At 39.1% G+C, this 16,622-nt stretch overlaps 1 protein-coding gene across 1 annotated transcript in view; it reads right to left on the minus strand.

Annotated features, from left to right (window-relative positions):
* Positions 1–482: 482 nt before the first annotated feature.
* The window catches only part of hcn4 (hyperpolarization activated cyclic nucleotide-gated potassium channel 4), a 64,886-nt gene continuing 48,746 nt past the window's right edge, over positions 483–16,622 (minus strand). The window contains exons 6-8 of the mRNA XM_055036936.1: positions 15,705–15,945; positions 5,475–5,639; positions 483–4,348 (exon numbers count right to left, since the gene is read on the minus strand). Coding sequence (XP_054892911.1) covers positions 2,091–4,348; positions 5,475–5,639; positions 15,705–15,945 — 2,664 coding nt within the window. The 3' untranslated portion in view covers positions 483–2,090. The remainder of the gene's footprint in view (positions 4,349–5,474; positions 5,640–15,704; positions 15,946–16,622) is intronic.

Genomic DNA, 16,622 nt, shown 5'->3' on the forward strand with positions numbered 1-16,622 from the left:
CATTTCACTATCTAAATATATATTTATGTCTAAAGTCTATTATACCAAATAATAGACTTTGGCAAAATAGACTTTTCTAGTTTGGCTCTGCTGTATGAACATTTAACATGAAACATTTTGCTTCATATCAAAGCTTGAAGCAAAAGTAAGTTGTTGTTAGTGAATCAATAACCTTAAAATGCACATTTCTCAAACACGGGGTGACGGTGGTAGGAGCTCTTCCCCTGATCAATAGGTTGCCGGTTCAAACCCATGCTCCATCTTTCTCAGTCGTGCCCCAGGGCAGCTGTGGATACAGTCCAGTAGTTTGCCATCATCAGTGTGTGAACATATGTGTGAAAGAACAGATTGGCTGTGTCAAAAACTAGAGTCAAACTTATGGTTTTGCAAGTGAAGGTGTTAATTGAGCTATTATGTTTGAGCTCTCTAAAAATGATCAAAATTTGTTTATACCAAAATATAAGAGGCCAAGAATACCCGAACATTTAAAGTGACAATTTTTGAAGTGGCACAAAAAAGACTATAGGAGTAACAAGTGGGCTGTTGCAGGCAGCTTTCATAGTAACATATCCAGATTATCTTATGAACTACTCAACTCACACTTATATGTCTTTTAATGGACATTATGGCTACAGAAATGGCTGCTGATGATACCATCTGATAAAAATATAGAATCGATACTTTTACAGTTACAGAACAGTTTCTTAACCCTCTTAGGCACAATTTGCCTTCAGTGCACCAACCATACCGACAGTACTCATTGGAAGCATCATGCATACATTCAGCATCTCAAACTCAAAATTAGTCTTTACTAAGGAGAAAAACTCATGCTGACCATTAAGCAGCTACACCAGAGGAAGTGGTGCAAAGATAAATTAATATTTTTGGTCCAGCATTTCTGCATTTCTGATTTAAAAAACTTTATATATTAATGAAGATGTTTTCAAACTCGGTGCAGATCCATATAGTGAGAGAGAAAAAAAATCAAGTTTCATTGTAATTGTTATCACGTTCCCCAATGGGATTTATTACTAAATGTAAAAGTATTTCTTTACGATCCAAGTGCTATGCAACGCATCACACAAACTGGTTATTGGAAGTCCTAAGTTTTGTTTAAAAAAGGCAAACTTACTTTTGATCAGTCTGGAAAAACTCTTCCCTTGCATTCAACTTAATCACACTTGTTGCTACACTCACACATTAACAGTTGAGCACGGCTCGGAAGAGAAACAATACAAACTTAATACACTTAAGTGTCACAAGCTTGGAAGACAAGGTGAGCTTGTTAGAATATGGTTGAGGACTTTGCAGAAAGGTTGTCCATCACATACTCCTATGTTGAGACACTGAGACAGAGAGTAGCTCAGCAAACCCCTCTTCCTCTGTTTCAAATACCAGCGTGAATACAACAAAGTGGTATAAAAGAGGGATTGTGGGCCCTGGAGAGGTGAATAGTTATTCCACAGAAAAAAGTCTTTTTGGTATCCTAAAATCTCAACTCCATCATTCAAGATTTAGAAAAATTTATACGGAGGATAAATAAGAACAATCTAATAAATACATTTAAGGATCAGCAATATGTGATCCTAAACAGAAAGGTACAAGAGTCAATGAGTCTCAAATCATATCTTTTGAGCTACAAATTTTGATAGTAATCTTAAAACACACAAAATCCTTTATACATGCAGGTATTAGTGCATAGGTTCCTGCAATAAAAAAAGTTATGTATTCTATTGATTCACTTTCCAAATAGTATGAATGGTGATGAATTTCGCATAGTCTTACAAATAAAGAAAATGGTTGTCCTTGAGATCACTTTCACACCCTCCCCGTCCCTTAATTAACCTATGAGTTTAATATATTTCTGCCTATATACAGCATATATGAACAACAAGAACAATGAATTAAACAAAAGAGGAGTACTTTATAGTTCAAAGTTTCCTGGTAAAATATCTTGAATTCACAGTAAATGGAAAAACCCTGATAAAATGAGAGATGGAACACAATGAAGTCTGACAACATAAAATAATCTCATGAGTACAGATAGTTGTGTTTCATTTCAGGGGAGCACAGGAGGGTGTGATCGATCCTCACAAATTGGAAGGAAGTTTAGAACGAGCAGTTTGAGGTTCTAGATCTGACAAGTAGGCACCAGAGCCCCTCTGTGGAGGAGGTACCGGAGATGATCTAGGCGACTGAGTCAGGTGAGGGTTCCCCGGCGACTCCTGCTTTGGAGGAGTCATATGCCCTGATATTGAGCTACAGGGTTTGGGCACAAGAGTTGGTGAGGAAAATGGTGAAGAATAATATTCCACAGAGGAGCAAGCAGTTTGGTGGCTCAGAGCCTGGGCCACCTCCTGGGGTAAAGATGGGTGTGAGCTGGATAAACCTCTAAGGTCCTCAGAAAATGAAGTTAAAGGAGAATCTCTCCCTGATGCTTGTGGCAGACTGGGAAGCTGTGAAAGGAGAGGAGACTGGGGCATGAGTAAAGAACTGTGGGATCCTGCAATACTTGAAGAGTCGCTGTATTGAAAAGTCCTGCCTGCCACTGGACTTTGTACTGTAGGACTCCGTGTTACTGGGGTAAGGCAAGGAGAGGCATTTGTTGAACCATACTGAGCCAACGAAGCCAATGCAGACTTCTCCAGTGACATCTGGTGAGGCAAGCAGCCAGATTGAAGGCCTGCCAAGCTAAAGTGGCTGATGGATGGTGGGGAACCAGTAGCAGGCGACTGAGTTTTTTGCCCCCTAACACAAGATGGTGAGGCTTGTGATGGTGATTGGAAGAGGTTTATGCCACTGGTAGTCCTACCTCCTCCAGCAAATTGCTGAAGCGACTTGGGATATGGTTGGTTCGGGAGAATCTGACTAGACATTAGGTTGGACGGATTGGTAGATAAAGGACTCTGACAAAAAGAGGACCCCACAAGTCCTGTTGTAATTCCACTAGAAGGTAAACCAGGTAAAGTTGAAGATGTTGCCACCTGAGTTCCTACTGCACAACCTGTCATTCCTCCTGCTGTGGTTTCTCCGTGCTCATTTGAGGCTCCTCCTGTATGGCTACTTGCTGGTCCAGTGGAAGACTTCCCAAACAATGCTGTTGAATTCCCCGCTGACATTTCAACAGAAACTCCTCCAAATGTTCCCCCACAGGCTCCATCAAAAACAGATGCCAACGAACCATCGCTGGTCTTCCCAAATGATCCCCCAGGGTTTGTAAGTAACAGCGATTCTCGTGAAGTCCCAATCATCGATCCCCTGGAGGCTCTTTCAATTGAATCTCTAGAAGTTTCTCCTAGTAGTCTCTTGGTTTTGTCTTGCATTAAAACACAAGTGGCACCTAACCCTGATGCTCCTGATGTTGTACCCATGAACTGACCACAAGCAGCTCCCACTGAAGTCTCTGATCCTGCACTGAGTATTTCCCCCGAATTTCCATGTAATGATCCATCAGTCGCTCCTTTCAAGTCAAAGTGCTCCATAGAAGTAATGTCTGCTATACTAGTTGTGAAGTCCTCACCAGCCCAAGAAGAGTCTCCACCAGTGGCTCCTTCAACAGAACCTCCAGCTGCGCCTCCTGAAGACCAACCTGTAGCACCCCCACATGCTCCAACTGCTCCTCCACTTAGTCCTGATCCTGTGCTTCCGCCAACAGGTGCTTGGTGAAAGAGATTCGAAAGGGGTGGGGTGCTGGATCGAAAGGGTTGTTGATTCTGTGGTTGTGGGTGAAGTTGTGCCATACTAGAAGAGGGAGAACCAGAGTGTGGATCAAAAGGGAAAACATTAGTCCCCCCTTCACTGGACAAAGACCCATTCCCATTATTTCCACGCTGGCCTCCCAAGCCTGATCCTTGTCTTGTTGAGCCAACTGTCCCAGATCCAGAAGTCATATGGTGAGCACGAAAGGCGGCAAGTAATGGCATGTCCACCCCAGAGCGCAGCTTAGAGGGTGTACTAGACAGAGAGTCCCCAGAGGAGCCAGGTGCTGTGGATGAAGGAACGAATGGTTGGAACTTTCGAAGTCTGGTGGATGGATCCTTGAGGGAACTGAGAACAGAGACTGGAGGTCTGAAGAGTGTTGGTGGGAGATGGGGATGATGAGTCAGTGCAATGGCTACTGAGGTGGTAGCAGCAGCAGCCTGGAGGGGTGCCTGGATTAGGGGTGCCCAGATGACAGGTGTTGGTGATGGAGGTGACTGTGGAGGGGCGTTTTGCATGAGATGGGCGCAGTGGGCCATGTCCCTGTCATGTTGCACAATCTGCTGAATAATCTCATTCTCTTGGTAGTTGAGTACCCCAGAACTCAGATCATGTTGCACTTTGTGTTGAAGAATAGAGTTTTTCTTCCCTTTAAAAAACAAAAACAAACACAGCCAGTTACTTGAGAAAAGAAATAGAATGAACTATGAGAAAATGTAAACAACTGTTTAAAATGCATTGATATTACATCACTTTTTGAGAAACTAGGTTTTTAATAGGTCTTTTCAAATATATTGTTAGGTATAGAGTTATTTTTACTGAACAGATTTAAGCTCTTGAGCTCTAAAGTGCAAATGCTTTCAGTGGTAAACTTGGTAACGTGTCATGCATGAAAACATATTGATATTAAAATGTCACACCCCTGTTGCAAAACTGCCCTCAAGCTGTCTGAGCTCATGAATGATCTATTTTAATCTCATTCTTCCTAACTGTGAGCTCCTTTACCCCCCACAAGGAACAAGTATGTATCTTTATGACTGGCTAGGTCACCCTTACTCACTGTGAAATGGTGACACAATTATAGAGTTAGCTATCTTCAATCTTATCAGTGAAAAAACAACAAGGTAAACAGAAATAATAAAAAAAACAACCTTTATATCTATTTTAGTTTATTTAGCTTCACCTAATTTCTGTTTTTTGCGATGTGACTACACCTCACTTTCATCTCACACGCCACAAATCAGATTTTGCAAAGACCATCAAGAAGACAGGTCATTTTAGACTCCACGAGTAACTTTATAAATTAGCATCAAAACAGACGTCATACAAGTACATGCAGGTGACCATTCCACTAAACTGTCACTATCAGTTAAGTACATAATTTTAAAGTAATAATTTTCTACAAAACATATGACAATAAAACAGAGCATGCCATGATTGGTTGAATGATAATACCAGCATGCCTTTTATTGTGGGTTTTTCATATGTGGGATTGAGACTGGGAACAACGATGGACAGAGAGAGAATATCAATTGCACATGTAAGAGAAATCATCCAGAGATCTTAAAACCTCAAAGCCCCGTCTTCATGTTTGCATATCGATGACTTCGAGCTAAGTGTCAGTAAGAACATTTTGTTTCTCCTGTTTCTGACTGGAGCGGTCCAGAACATTGAAGGTTACAGCAAATGCCCCTGAATATCATAATTTTTTTTTTGTTTGCTTTGATCTGCATGCTGTCTTAAGTGATCTCAGTGTTGCTATGTTGATTACTCACCAATTCGGTCCAGCCGGTCCAGGGCAACAGTCTCAAAGGCTCTTCTCATCATAGGATACTCTTCAAGAACCTCATTGAAGTTATCCACAGAGAGAGAATACAAACGACAATATGTGTCGGCTCGTACACTGGCTGTCCTCCTGCCTCGTGTCAGCAAGCAAATCTCTGCAACAAGAATTGGCAGATAAGACACTATTACACTCTAGAGATACCTTTTAAAATGAATTCATATAATGGGTTATGCAGGGTGTACAGCCACAAATTTTAGGATTTGTGAAGCACTATTGAGCCACTCATTTCTTTACTCAGATATCCTAATTTCTGTATTGATTATCTAGCATATGTCAGTAAAGCAAACAACATTCCACCTTTAAAAGAAAATTAAAGACAACACATTTCTATAGTATATCCTCAAATTCTGGTTTGTTGAACTGAATTAGTGTTATTCCTTGGGTAACAAACTGCTGAGAGAGTATATTTTATGTTTATTATACAAATGCAAATGCAAGTATTCAAAGAAAACTCAAGAAAGGTGATACAACAATTAGGCATTTCCTGAAACAACACTAACTTTGCTTCATCCTTCATATGGCTTCTACAAGCATTTATATCCCTCAATCTGTTTAACATGTTTTTGTTATGACAATGTTTTGGTCTTTTATCCTCAAGCTTCAATTCATTGAGTTTGGATTTTATGAAACATTGTGGTTTCATAATTTTCTAGTTTGGCACATCTCTCTACTTATTCTCTTTAAGTGTTATATCCCTAAATAAAATCCAGTGTAACAACTTAGTTTCATCTCATTATTAAACAGCATCTAAATGCCTAAATATTGATATCAAACATTAGTGAACAAACAGAAGAGAAGAACAAGGAACAAGTTCAAATCAGGGTTAGATTACAAAACAATAATCCCAAGGTTTTATCATCTGACAGACTCCTGTTTAATCCATTATCTGAAAATGGAAAAAGCAGGACACAACTGCCAGTCTAACACAATATGGTCATTCACTTTTCATACTTTTACTTGTGGTTGATAATCATGTATTTTCACTCAACTTGAAAGATAGTCACTATTTTCACATACAATAGACAATGGCATGCAATGCTAACAAAATACATAAAATAACAAGACTATAACTTAAGATATATGAATAAATTCAGGGAGTATGAACACTTGTGCACCATATGTATTGCCATTATAATGCCACTGAGAGAATAATTGTGAAAACAGAAAGCATACACATATCCATTGCACAAGGCAGGCCAGTATTTTTCTCAAATTGTAAGCCTTTTCTCCTGCTCAAACAGTAGATGCACTGAGAACTTTGTTTCAGATGTGCTTCCCTGATCCCTCTGCTCTTGTTTGGTGGTCATTCCTGTAAACACTTTAACAATGTATTAAAAACATTTATTTAATGTTATTTTCTGAATTCTCTCTTGAGAAAAGTAAAGAGCATCAAATCCTAGAAAAAAAATATATGACAAAAGTACTTTATCTTCCAGCATTAAAATTTTAACTCTGTAATCTAATCAAGGTAGCACTAAGTGCTATTTTCAAAGCTTTGGATCTGACTTAGGAAAGACAGTGCTCTATTTAAGATGCTGCACAGCTGTAAAAATGTAGCACACAGACTGTGTAAGTGGAAGGAAGTATGTCTGTACTGCATGCAAATGGTGCATGTGTTTTTCAAGTGGGGTGTCTTTGGATAGGATATCGACATGCATGTGTGCAAGGTCGCATACCCAAATGTATATGAATGCAGTAAACAGAAAAATGCATAGCATTAATTTATTAGGAATTCACTGCTAAATGCAATAAGTATTTTGTAGATTTATTGTACCTCTTTATGTACATCTATTGATTGCTGTAAATAGTTTCAAGATTTTTCCTGTCAGAATTTGTTTGTAAAGCTTTGAGCAACACCTTGTCAGGATAGGACCAGCAGTTATCTGTTAAATAAAATATTAATAAAAAGCAAATCATAATCCTATTTGACTGCAGCAGGATCCGATGTGTTTATGACTGAATAGATGACAACTGCAACTTGATGAAAAAATTGTTGCAAATTGTTCCTGTCTGTTGGACTACAGGGGCTTGTATACTCTTGCCAACATAAGTGCAATGTAGTTTGTCAATTTCTGTGCAGCAGTAAAATAAACACTGTAGAAAAAAGAGCGTTTTTACTTCTTTGTGAATTTCCTCCAAGAGCAAAATGTTTATAACTGTGTTCTCTGGTTTCAAAGCTGTAATCGGAACTGTTAATAGAAAAACGCATGATTTGACTGGCCAGAAAATGGGCTATGAATGAATCAAAGGAACACAATCTTATGTGAACTCCTGTACTGTGTCTGTGTGAGAGAGAACCTGGTGGAACTTTTCACCAGTTAACAACACAGAATTGAAAATGTGAAAACTGCGAAACAACCACAACCCTTTGTGTGCCTTTCTGTCTGCTCTGGGAACCTAAGTGTGTCCTGATGTTGCAGCCTTGGCCATAGCTGTGTTGGGGGTCCATTTCCCACCGCACAGCTCCAGTAATCCCTTCTGGAGAGGAGCATCGCAGCTCTGTATTAAATCCTCTTGTCCTGTGGCTTTCTGGATGAAGCCAACACTGCCTGGATGAGGTACTGAGCTGCAGTGAGCCCTCTGGCCTTATCTGAACTCTGTCTTTGCAGAAAGCAACTGAAACATGAGGTGTCGTGAACTTCAATTGGAACCAAAATAAAAATCCATGGAGCTATTGCCCTATTTCTATCTAGTAAACAGAAAAAGCATAAGTAGGTATGTCTGAAAGCAAAACGCAGGATCTTAAGCCTTAAACATAGGACGTCCTCTGCAAAATTTGACAGAACCAATAAATGTAAGTGATGCAGAAGAAGATGCTCTGATGAAAAGAAAAACTTTCTATTCTGCATACAAACTAAGGAAACATTGTACATCACCCTGAATACATGAAAACATAGTGGTAGGGGATAATGGACAAAAGGATGTTGGAGCCTGGAAATGGCATAAGAATAAAGTGAAGGTTCACATTTCAGTAAAACAATTATTCCTGCTATACAGCTAGAGCTGAAACTTTTATTTATTTATCATTCTGCTCAATCTACATTCAAAATTATGTTTTAAAAATATTTACTTCACTTCCACTGCTTACTCAGATCTCATGTGACTCATGGTAATACTCCCCAAAACACTGCATGAAATTATGGAACAGGCTTAGTTGCTCAGCCTGAGTTCTGCAAGGGGTGTGTGTGTTCTCCTCAAACTGACAGCTGCTTCAACACTCACCCATTTTTTTATGGTCTTGACAAGCTGCTTAATAATCAGCCCTAAATTGTAGGTTTTGCTAGTTAGCTGCAGTATCACGACTGTAAACATAATGGACATATAATTAGGCATGTGATCTTTTCACCGACTTTTGAAAAAAAGACTAAGCAGTTATATTTGTTCCTGAAGCTGAATTTAAACAGGCCAATCTTGTGGACAAAATGTTTTTATCCTGGATCATAATGTGTTTCCCTTTCACACTTAGGGCACAATCCATTCATTAAATTTGAATGACACCAATTAAAATTAGATGTTACTCTGGAAAAGGAGGGCTGAGACATCAAGCACTGTGACCTTGGTAAGAACACACATGACTGGTTCGCTGCATGATGGCGCACTCCATGTGTCCTGAGCTCTTACTGGAAAGATGCTTCCCTTGAGTCGCTGCACCAGCTCTTAAAAAGGAGAATGGACTGCACGTCTTTGTGCGTGTGTGTATGTGGGGGTGTGTGTGTGTGTGTGTGTGTGGGGGGTGTGTGTGTGTGTGTGTGTGTGTGTGTGAGAAACGTGGGGTAGAAAGAGGCGGAAGAAAATAGAACATTTTCAGTTGAAGCTATACCTTTGCATTTCAAATCAGTACTGAGAACACACATTTGTATTTTATGTACATTTAATTTGCAGGCTTTTGAAGTAAACAATATCAGCTGAAGAATTTATCAAAAGAAGAGCCCCTTAAAAATATCCATGATATAAAGAGTAGTGTTCCATGTGAGTTTCCTTTCACTGTTTCGTAGGAGCACTTGAAAACCTTGAGCTCCACAGATTACACATGTTATCCCAACAGTTTGATTTTGTTTTGAAGACCTTAGCATGAAATAAAGAGTATTTGGCTTTTTAAGTTCAGAACTATGCTTGTTCTTTGTATTGTACAGTGACACTGTGAGTATTTGTGAACAAAGATAAACCCCGGAGAGTGTTGTGAGTCTCAGAGGAATAAAAAGAGGTTTTCCTTTAGAGACAGAGGAGCTGAAAATGAAATTTTGTTTGATTTCTTAAAATTCAACTGAGTCAAACCATATTGATATTGAAACTAAAACCTGGCTTGGAGCAGTATGTATGTTTAGTGAGTATAATATTTCAATTTGTTAGACATTGTTTAGCTCAGGAAGCCCCTGGATTGCACTAAATCTTCACTACAGTTTTGTGTAATCTCTCAGGGCCACAGGTGCGAGTAGAGAGGAGAAATATAGTGTAACGTAAAGAGCCCTCTGGGAGAAGCATTTTCAAGAAAGCTGGCAATTTAACCAGAAGAACAAATTAAAAGAAAATTAATGGTGATTTTGTCACAGCTTTCATGGGTTGTTTTAAATTTTTAAATACTAAGAAAAGGGGCTAGCTATCCTGTAAAGTGTCCCGTAATTATCTTTTTCTGTTAAAAAGTCTATTATAAAAGATATTAAGATCTTGAAACTATAAGTAGTCATCCAGTTCTTTCTTTTTCAAAGGCAATACATGAAATTATAATAGAAACTCTTACTGGGCTAAAGGAAATCCTTTTGCCACAAAATTATAAAACTACAGCTTATACCGCAGTCACCAGTTCCACCAGTGAATCAGCAGCCAAACCATCAATGTTACCATGGGTGTTGTTTGGGAGCATAAAGTTTAATTGTTGAAAAAACAAGTTAGTTTACTGAAGTTTTTATGTTTTTTGCATAAAACATCTGATGTTTGTAGATCACAAATTTTTTTTTTTGAAAGAATCCTCTCTTCTCTTTTCTTAAACTGTTTAGCAGCAGCAGGAGTTTAAATCAAAGCAACTAGAGTGTTTAACCTCATCTGACGTCTTATTGTAAAGATAGCAAATTATTTGTAGGTTTTGCTTCACCACATGAGCATCATGAGGTTGAAGTGATTTTGTAGGGTCAAACAGTGCTCTTAGAATAATGTTTTGTCAGCTATTACTGTGGCCCATTTCAGACTTAGGTTTTTTCATTGACTACTGCTATGTTTTATGCAATTACTTCAAGTCTCACTGACATAATAGTCTGGTGACACAGCTGTTGGAAGAAACATGCCGAGCAGAGTAACAATGGCCAGCAGACCCAAGCAGAAATTGAAAAGTCTTTCCAGCTCAATGCTGCCAGAATTTTAGTTTGTCAAGTTTTAATTTTAGTAGGCAGCAATGAATCATAGGGTGGTGAATTCCAGGCTGCCTGGGCTTGCTAAAAGGTACTTTTAATCCCTGGGAGGTGGTGGGTGTTTTGTCAGGGCCAAAAGCTCCTCTTTTTCATACATTTCCATTGACTTTCTCCAGCTCACTGGAATAATCAGTACATAAGTCCTCCCCTTTTGAACTTACATTTGAGCTCAGTGATGATTCCTAAATTTGATATTCTGCATATTTGATATTTTATCTGTTTTCTCACCTGGATTGTGCTTGTTTTTTTTTGTCTTTTATGTTTTTATTTATAAAGCATATTTCTTTTCAGTCTAAAGTCCAAGCACAATTAAAAATATAATAACAGAGATTATATGAGGAATTTATGTCTTTTATTGGTCCAAAGAGTTATACAGACAGGAGAGAACAAACTTATTCATACTATCTTGTTGTACTGACTCCGCTTTAGGAATTTTACGTAATGGGACAAAGCTGAGGAAAGTATAATATAAACAAACCTACTAGACTAAACCAATGCAAGGAAGAGGCATAATGTCATAAATAAAACTTTGGACTTCCTACCAGCTGAGGAGTGAACTAATCTCAATGAGAGTAGAGATGAGAAAGACAGGTGATTTTATTCAGTAAGTATGGGTAAAAAAAGCAACAAAACAATTATCAAATTAACAATCGCTTGTGTATCAGCAGTTTATGCTCTGAAAAGGACATTTTCCAACACTTCACAAAATGTTTAGATCTCACCTAACTACGCATTATGTATCAGAAAATGGTAGACCTTCATAACAGTTTTCAGAAAAAAAACAGAACATGCCTTTTGTGATCATGTGGCACCCGGAAACAGCTGTGTTCGAGTCTGACAGGATGCAAATGCCAAAATTTGAATTTGCTCTCTAGCTGGATGCGTGGAATGTTATACGTGTCTTCTTCCATGCTCGAAAGTGTGCGTGAAGGTGAATTAATGAATATGTGCAGAGCTGCTTTGACTGTGATGAAGCGTTTGTGTCCTGCAGCCTGCTTTGGCTAAGCTCACCTGGACTCTGAGTCCTGCTGTCAGCTCCCATCTCCCTCCCTGTCGGTGCCCCCAGCTCCACAGCGCGGACACTCTCTAACCTCTGAAATATCCGCAGCGGGCTGCCTGATTTTCTATGACATGTCATGTTCGCTCCCTCACAGCATTAGCATAGCTGCACAAACACCTTCCATTTGGCTGGCATGCGCAAACAGAGGGGAGGTTTTCTGAAGCACTTTGAAATCATGGTTGACGCTAATCTTTTATTTTTCTCACAACAATACCAGACAGCAGAAGAATATGTTTTTTCTATACAATTGAATTCTGAAGAGTTTAAATTGTGTCTCTAAAGAACTCTAACTGTGTCTGTTTAATGAAGGCCAAGTAAAATAAAACGCGGAATTGGAGGTAAAATTGGCTAAAATAAAGGTTTAAAAGATGACGTTCTAAATCAGATGATTGGATCGAAGTACAGGATTGCCCCATTGTTTATATACAAACTTTTATCAAAACACAGAACTTGGGGCAGGTTTGCAGTAGAGCGGACGCTCCACATATCAAGGCTATAGCCCGTGTCACAGTCATCCAGGTTTTGATTCTTGACCTCATGACCCTTACTACCTGTCTTTGCTGTCCCTGCTCTTTAAAGTCTATAAAAGCCAATAACCAATTACCCTCTGGAGTCATTCATTGAGCTAAGAACTCAAGAGGCCACTTGGTCGACAGAAGAATATTTCTGAAACACAACATTTTTTAGCTTCTCTGAGCACAAAGAAGCTCAGAAATTAAGGGAATATATGAAAGAGTATGGAAATAAATGTTTTATATTAGTCTCACAATCAACAACAGTTGGAGATTTTTTAGTTCTTGAGTGATTTCCCAGTAAGTTCCGCCATTCATACACTGACATATTGGATGCACTCCCTTGGAACTAAAGTAAGACATCATAGAGGTTTAAATGACATTTTACAAATATCTCTTAGTGACATGCAGGACAGTTCTCTGTTACTTCTTCAACCAAGAGAGAGTCAAAGTGCGTACCGGCTGGACATCAATTACTGCATGCAACAAAGGGTGAACTTTGACAATAACATCCCCCATCTTGGCACAGAGAGAATTGAAGAGATGCTGTTCAGATAAGTGTTTCAATACTGAACCATGAGGAGATAAAGAGGCAAGTGGAGAGAGCGGGGGTGGAGGGCGCATGTTTTCTTTCACAGCCCAGAGCAGCATCCAGAGAGCAGCCTTGGCAGCAATCCATGTGTCCCTTGGCGTGAGCACTGCAGTCACATTACATTTTCCCCTCTCCACTGGATCGCCGTGTGCCCAGCCGACGCTCCCATCCAGGACATGTCGAGTTCACTTTAGACATTAGGCTCGCTGGCTCAAGCTAATCCAACAGCTAACAAAGTGTAACAGACTGTGGAGTCCATAACTGTGTAAATAATTCAGGTTGTCTTTGAATGAATGAACTGAATGGTGTGTGAGTATGTCAAGATGCTGATGAGAAGATGTACAGGCATATTTCCTGTACTGTAATCTAGGGTTGACAAAAGACAAAAGAAAAACCTCTGAGAAGACCAGAGGGCTTTCTGTTTCACATCCAAATGCTCACACAATTACAAAGCAGTGCAATCAATGCAAAGCAGAGCCTCATATCTGTGTCAAGAAAATATGTTGAAATAAAAAAATGAGGAAATGTTTTTACTTCCTGCTTGCCATCACTGGCAGTCACAGTGAGAGCAACATGAGCCTCACACACTGTGTTTATCCTGCACCAATTAATTTCATGAATGACTAACTTGTGTTTGGTAACACACTCCCAGTGGCGCCACGCTTCCCTCACTACCCCCCCACCGTCATACCCCCAGAGAAATGGCACTGCAAGGGAAGAAAAGCACAGGATCACAATTCAAAAGTGTTGTGTTTGCATTGCAAAACTGTGTAATGATTGAAGTGAGTGAGTGCATTTTTCCCTGTGGTGGGTAGCAAACACTCATTTTTACCTGAGAACAAAAATTGTGTTGTGTGTACTGTTCTTTGAAATATTATTCATATCCATTGAACCTTTTCATATTTCCTCATATCAGGTATTCTGGCCAGAGATGATGGGGGAATGGATTGAGCACAATTCAGGACAATCCAATGAGAAAAACTATAAGAAGCTACAAATACTTCAGACTTGACCTGAGGTTCATATCAGGCAGGATGACTGAAAGGAGAGCTGCAGTGTCCTAGTCAAAGTTGAGAACTAGATTCAATTCTAAATTTGTATCAAGACTTGAAAACTCAAAGAATCTGACTGGAACTGAGCTATTCAGTAAGGAAGAATGGTGGGAATTTTCCATTTACAAGGTTGTGACATGTACATGTAATTATACAAAGATATTTATTCGTGAAGATAAATAAATAAACTCCATGTATTATTCTCCTTCCAATTCTTCTACATGTTTTTGCTTGTTAAGTGACAGAAAGTGCAAAGGTTTAATGAGTATGAATACTTTTGCAAGGCCCTGCATCATATTAATTCATGTCACACACATTGTACAAAGAGACAAGCCTGTAAAATGGATTATATTTTCTCTCAATGCAGAGATTTTGTATCTCACAAGGTTTTTTTTTTTTAAATTTTTTAATTTTTATTTTTTTAAGAGAGTTTTGGGCATCAGATAAAATGTCCCTTCAGAAAGAGAGAGCTGTGATCATGTTGTCTTAAGCACTGATTGGTTTTGGCATATGCAGAGAAAGATTGCCTGCCATCTTTTCATTATTTTTGTGGAACTCCTGCGGAGAGAGGGCATGAGATGGACTCAAGCACCCAGAGCGTAATTAAACTTCCACTGCCGGGTCATGTGCTGTTAAATGCTTTTGCCACAACTTCTAATTACTTAATAGGGTGATCTAAATGATGTGCTGTCACTGGGCAATTAATTCGCATTTGGTAAGGGCAGTATGGCCGCATTGTCTCATACATGTGTCACCATCTCAATGGGACTATGAGGGCTTTGCATTATTTGACCCTGATTAAGAACATAGTGTAAGTTTAGTACATAGCAAATCTGGATTATTTCACTCGCATTGAGTATTTATAAGTATATAATTTCACAGCTTCATGGGCTTTTTGACATTTGGATGCATATGTCAGGCTGCAGTATAGCAGGAACAGTTTGGGGTAATTTAAATGTGTCCAACATTTATGAGATAAGTATTTAAGGGAACATTTCAGCTTCATAAACCATGAAGCTGAACTTTCAGTGAGATGCCCAGCAGCACACAACATCATTCCAGCTAAGATAGACCTTTTTACTAAAGCATCTGCTTCTTAAATTTCAATTCAAATGCAGCCAAACTACTTAATGTGTCACAGGACAGTTCTAAATAATAAAATGTTACATATTTATAAAAGAACGAAGAAAGACATTTTTTTAAACAAATGTAATCTATGGCAATTATTTATTGTGTCTGATCAAAATGGTGCAGAGATACATTTCTTTTCAGCATGTACATTTCAGAAAAAAAATTAAGCCAGCATCCATGCATATGTGGATATAGCAATAATGCTCTTCTCTGTTGTACAACTGAAAATAAACCTCTATTTCCTTTTTTCTTCCAGACTAGCTGAGACTTGTTGGAGAGAGTCAAGTGTGAATGCTGGCTGTGTAATATAAAAAAAGCTCCTCAGGACGCCCTAAAGCTTCAAACAAAGAAAGAGCATGGCAGGAAGTGACCTTTGTGTTTGGGTGTAGGGAGAGAGAACCTCAGCTTACCCCCGAAGTAAGAGCCGTCTGAAAGCTTGGTCTCTTTGTTGCCTTTGGTGAGGACGCTCACCACCCCGTGTTGAATGAAGTACATTTTCTTCCCGATAGTTCCCTCTCTGATGATGTAGTCGCCAGGCTGGAATACCTCAAACCTCAACTTGGTGAGCATGGACGTGACAAAGTTGGGGTCGGCATTAGCAAACAAAGGCATTGAAGCTACCAGCTTTCGACAGTTGAAGTTGATGATTTCCTAGTGGGAGGGATAGAGGTCAATTGAAAGCAAATGCAATAACAGCAGAATAGTGAAGTTGTTTAAAAATTCCTCTGTCACATCAACATCTTCTAGCAGAATGAACATTTGAGCACAATAAATGACAGCTGTGTGTATGCTGTGCCTTTTATGCTCCTTTTACATTTTCCCCGTTGTCTCATGTAACAACCTCAGGTTTCAGTATCATAAGGGATTTCACAAGACAGACTAACACAATGTAATTGCTAAGTGGAAGAAAAAGGATACTTGTTTCCAAACTGGAAATGGAAATGAAAAAGATCTATGAACAATATTCAATCATTGCCAAAGATTCTCAGTTGGGTTTATTCTTGTCCTTTGACCTTGTTATTGTCATTGCTATGCTTTCATCTGTTTATGATTGCTGTGGTAATGTTTTGGATAGAGTTATGTCTTAAATCTTGCAGCCTCAAACATTTTTTCTCGGGCTGCCCATTCATCTTCCCATCACCTCTCTCCACACTATGCCTTCTTGAAAAAAGCATTGTCATTGATACTATGTCCTTTCCTTTTTCAGATGAGAAATGAAATGGTTCTCCTTGAAATGTTTTGTAAGCTACCCTGCTTTAAAGTTATCCACAACTTTATGCAGGGGGCCTCTGGTGATCTGATTGTTCTCCCAAAAGTTGTTTGATTAG

The sequence above is a fragment of the Poeciliopsis prolifica genome, unplaced genomic scaffold, assembly GCF_027474105.1.
Source record: "Poeciliopsis prolifica strain line A6 unplaced genomic scaffold, Auburn_PproV2 SCAFFOLD011, whole genome shotgun sequence".
Taxonomy (NCBI): Eukaryota; Metazoa; Chordata; class Actinopteri; order Cyprinodontiformes; family Poeciliidae; genus Poeciliopsis; species Poeciliopsis prolifica.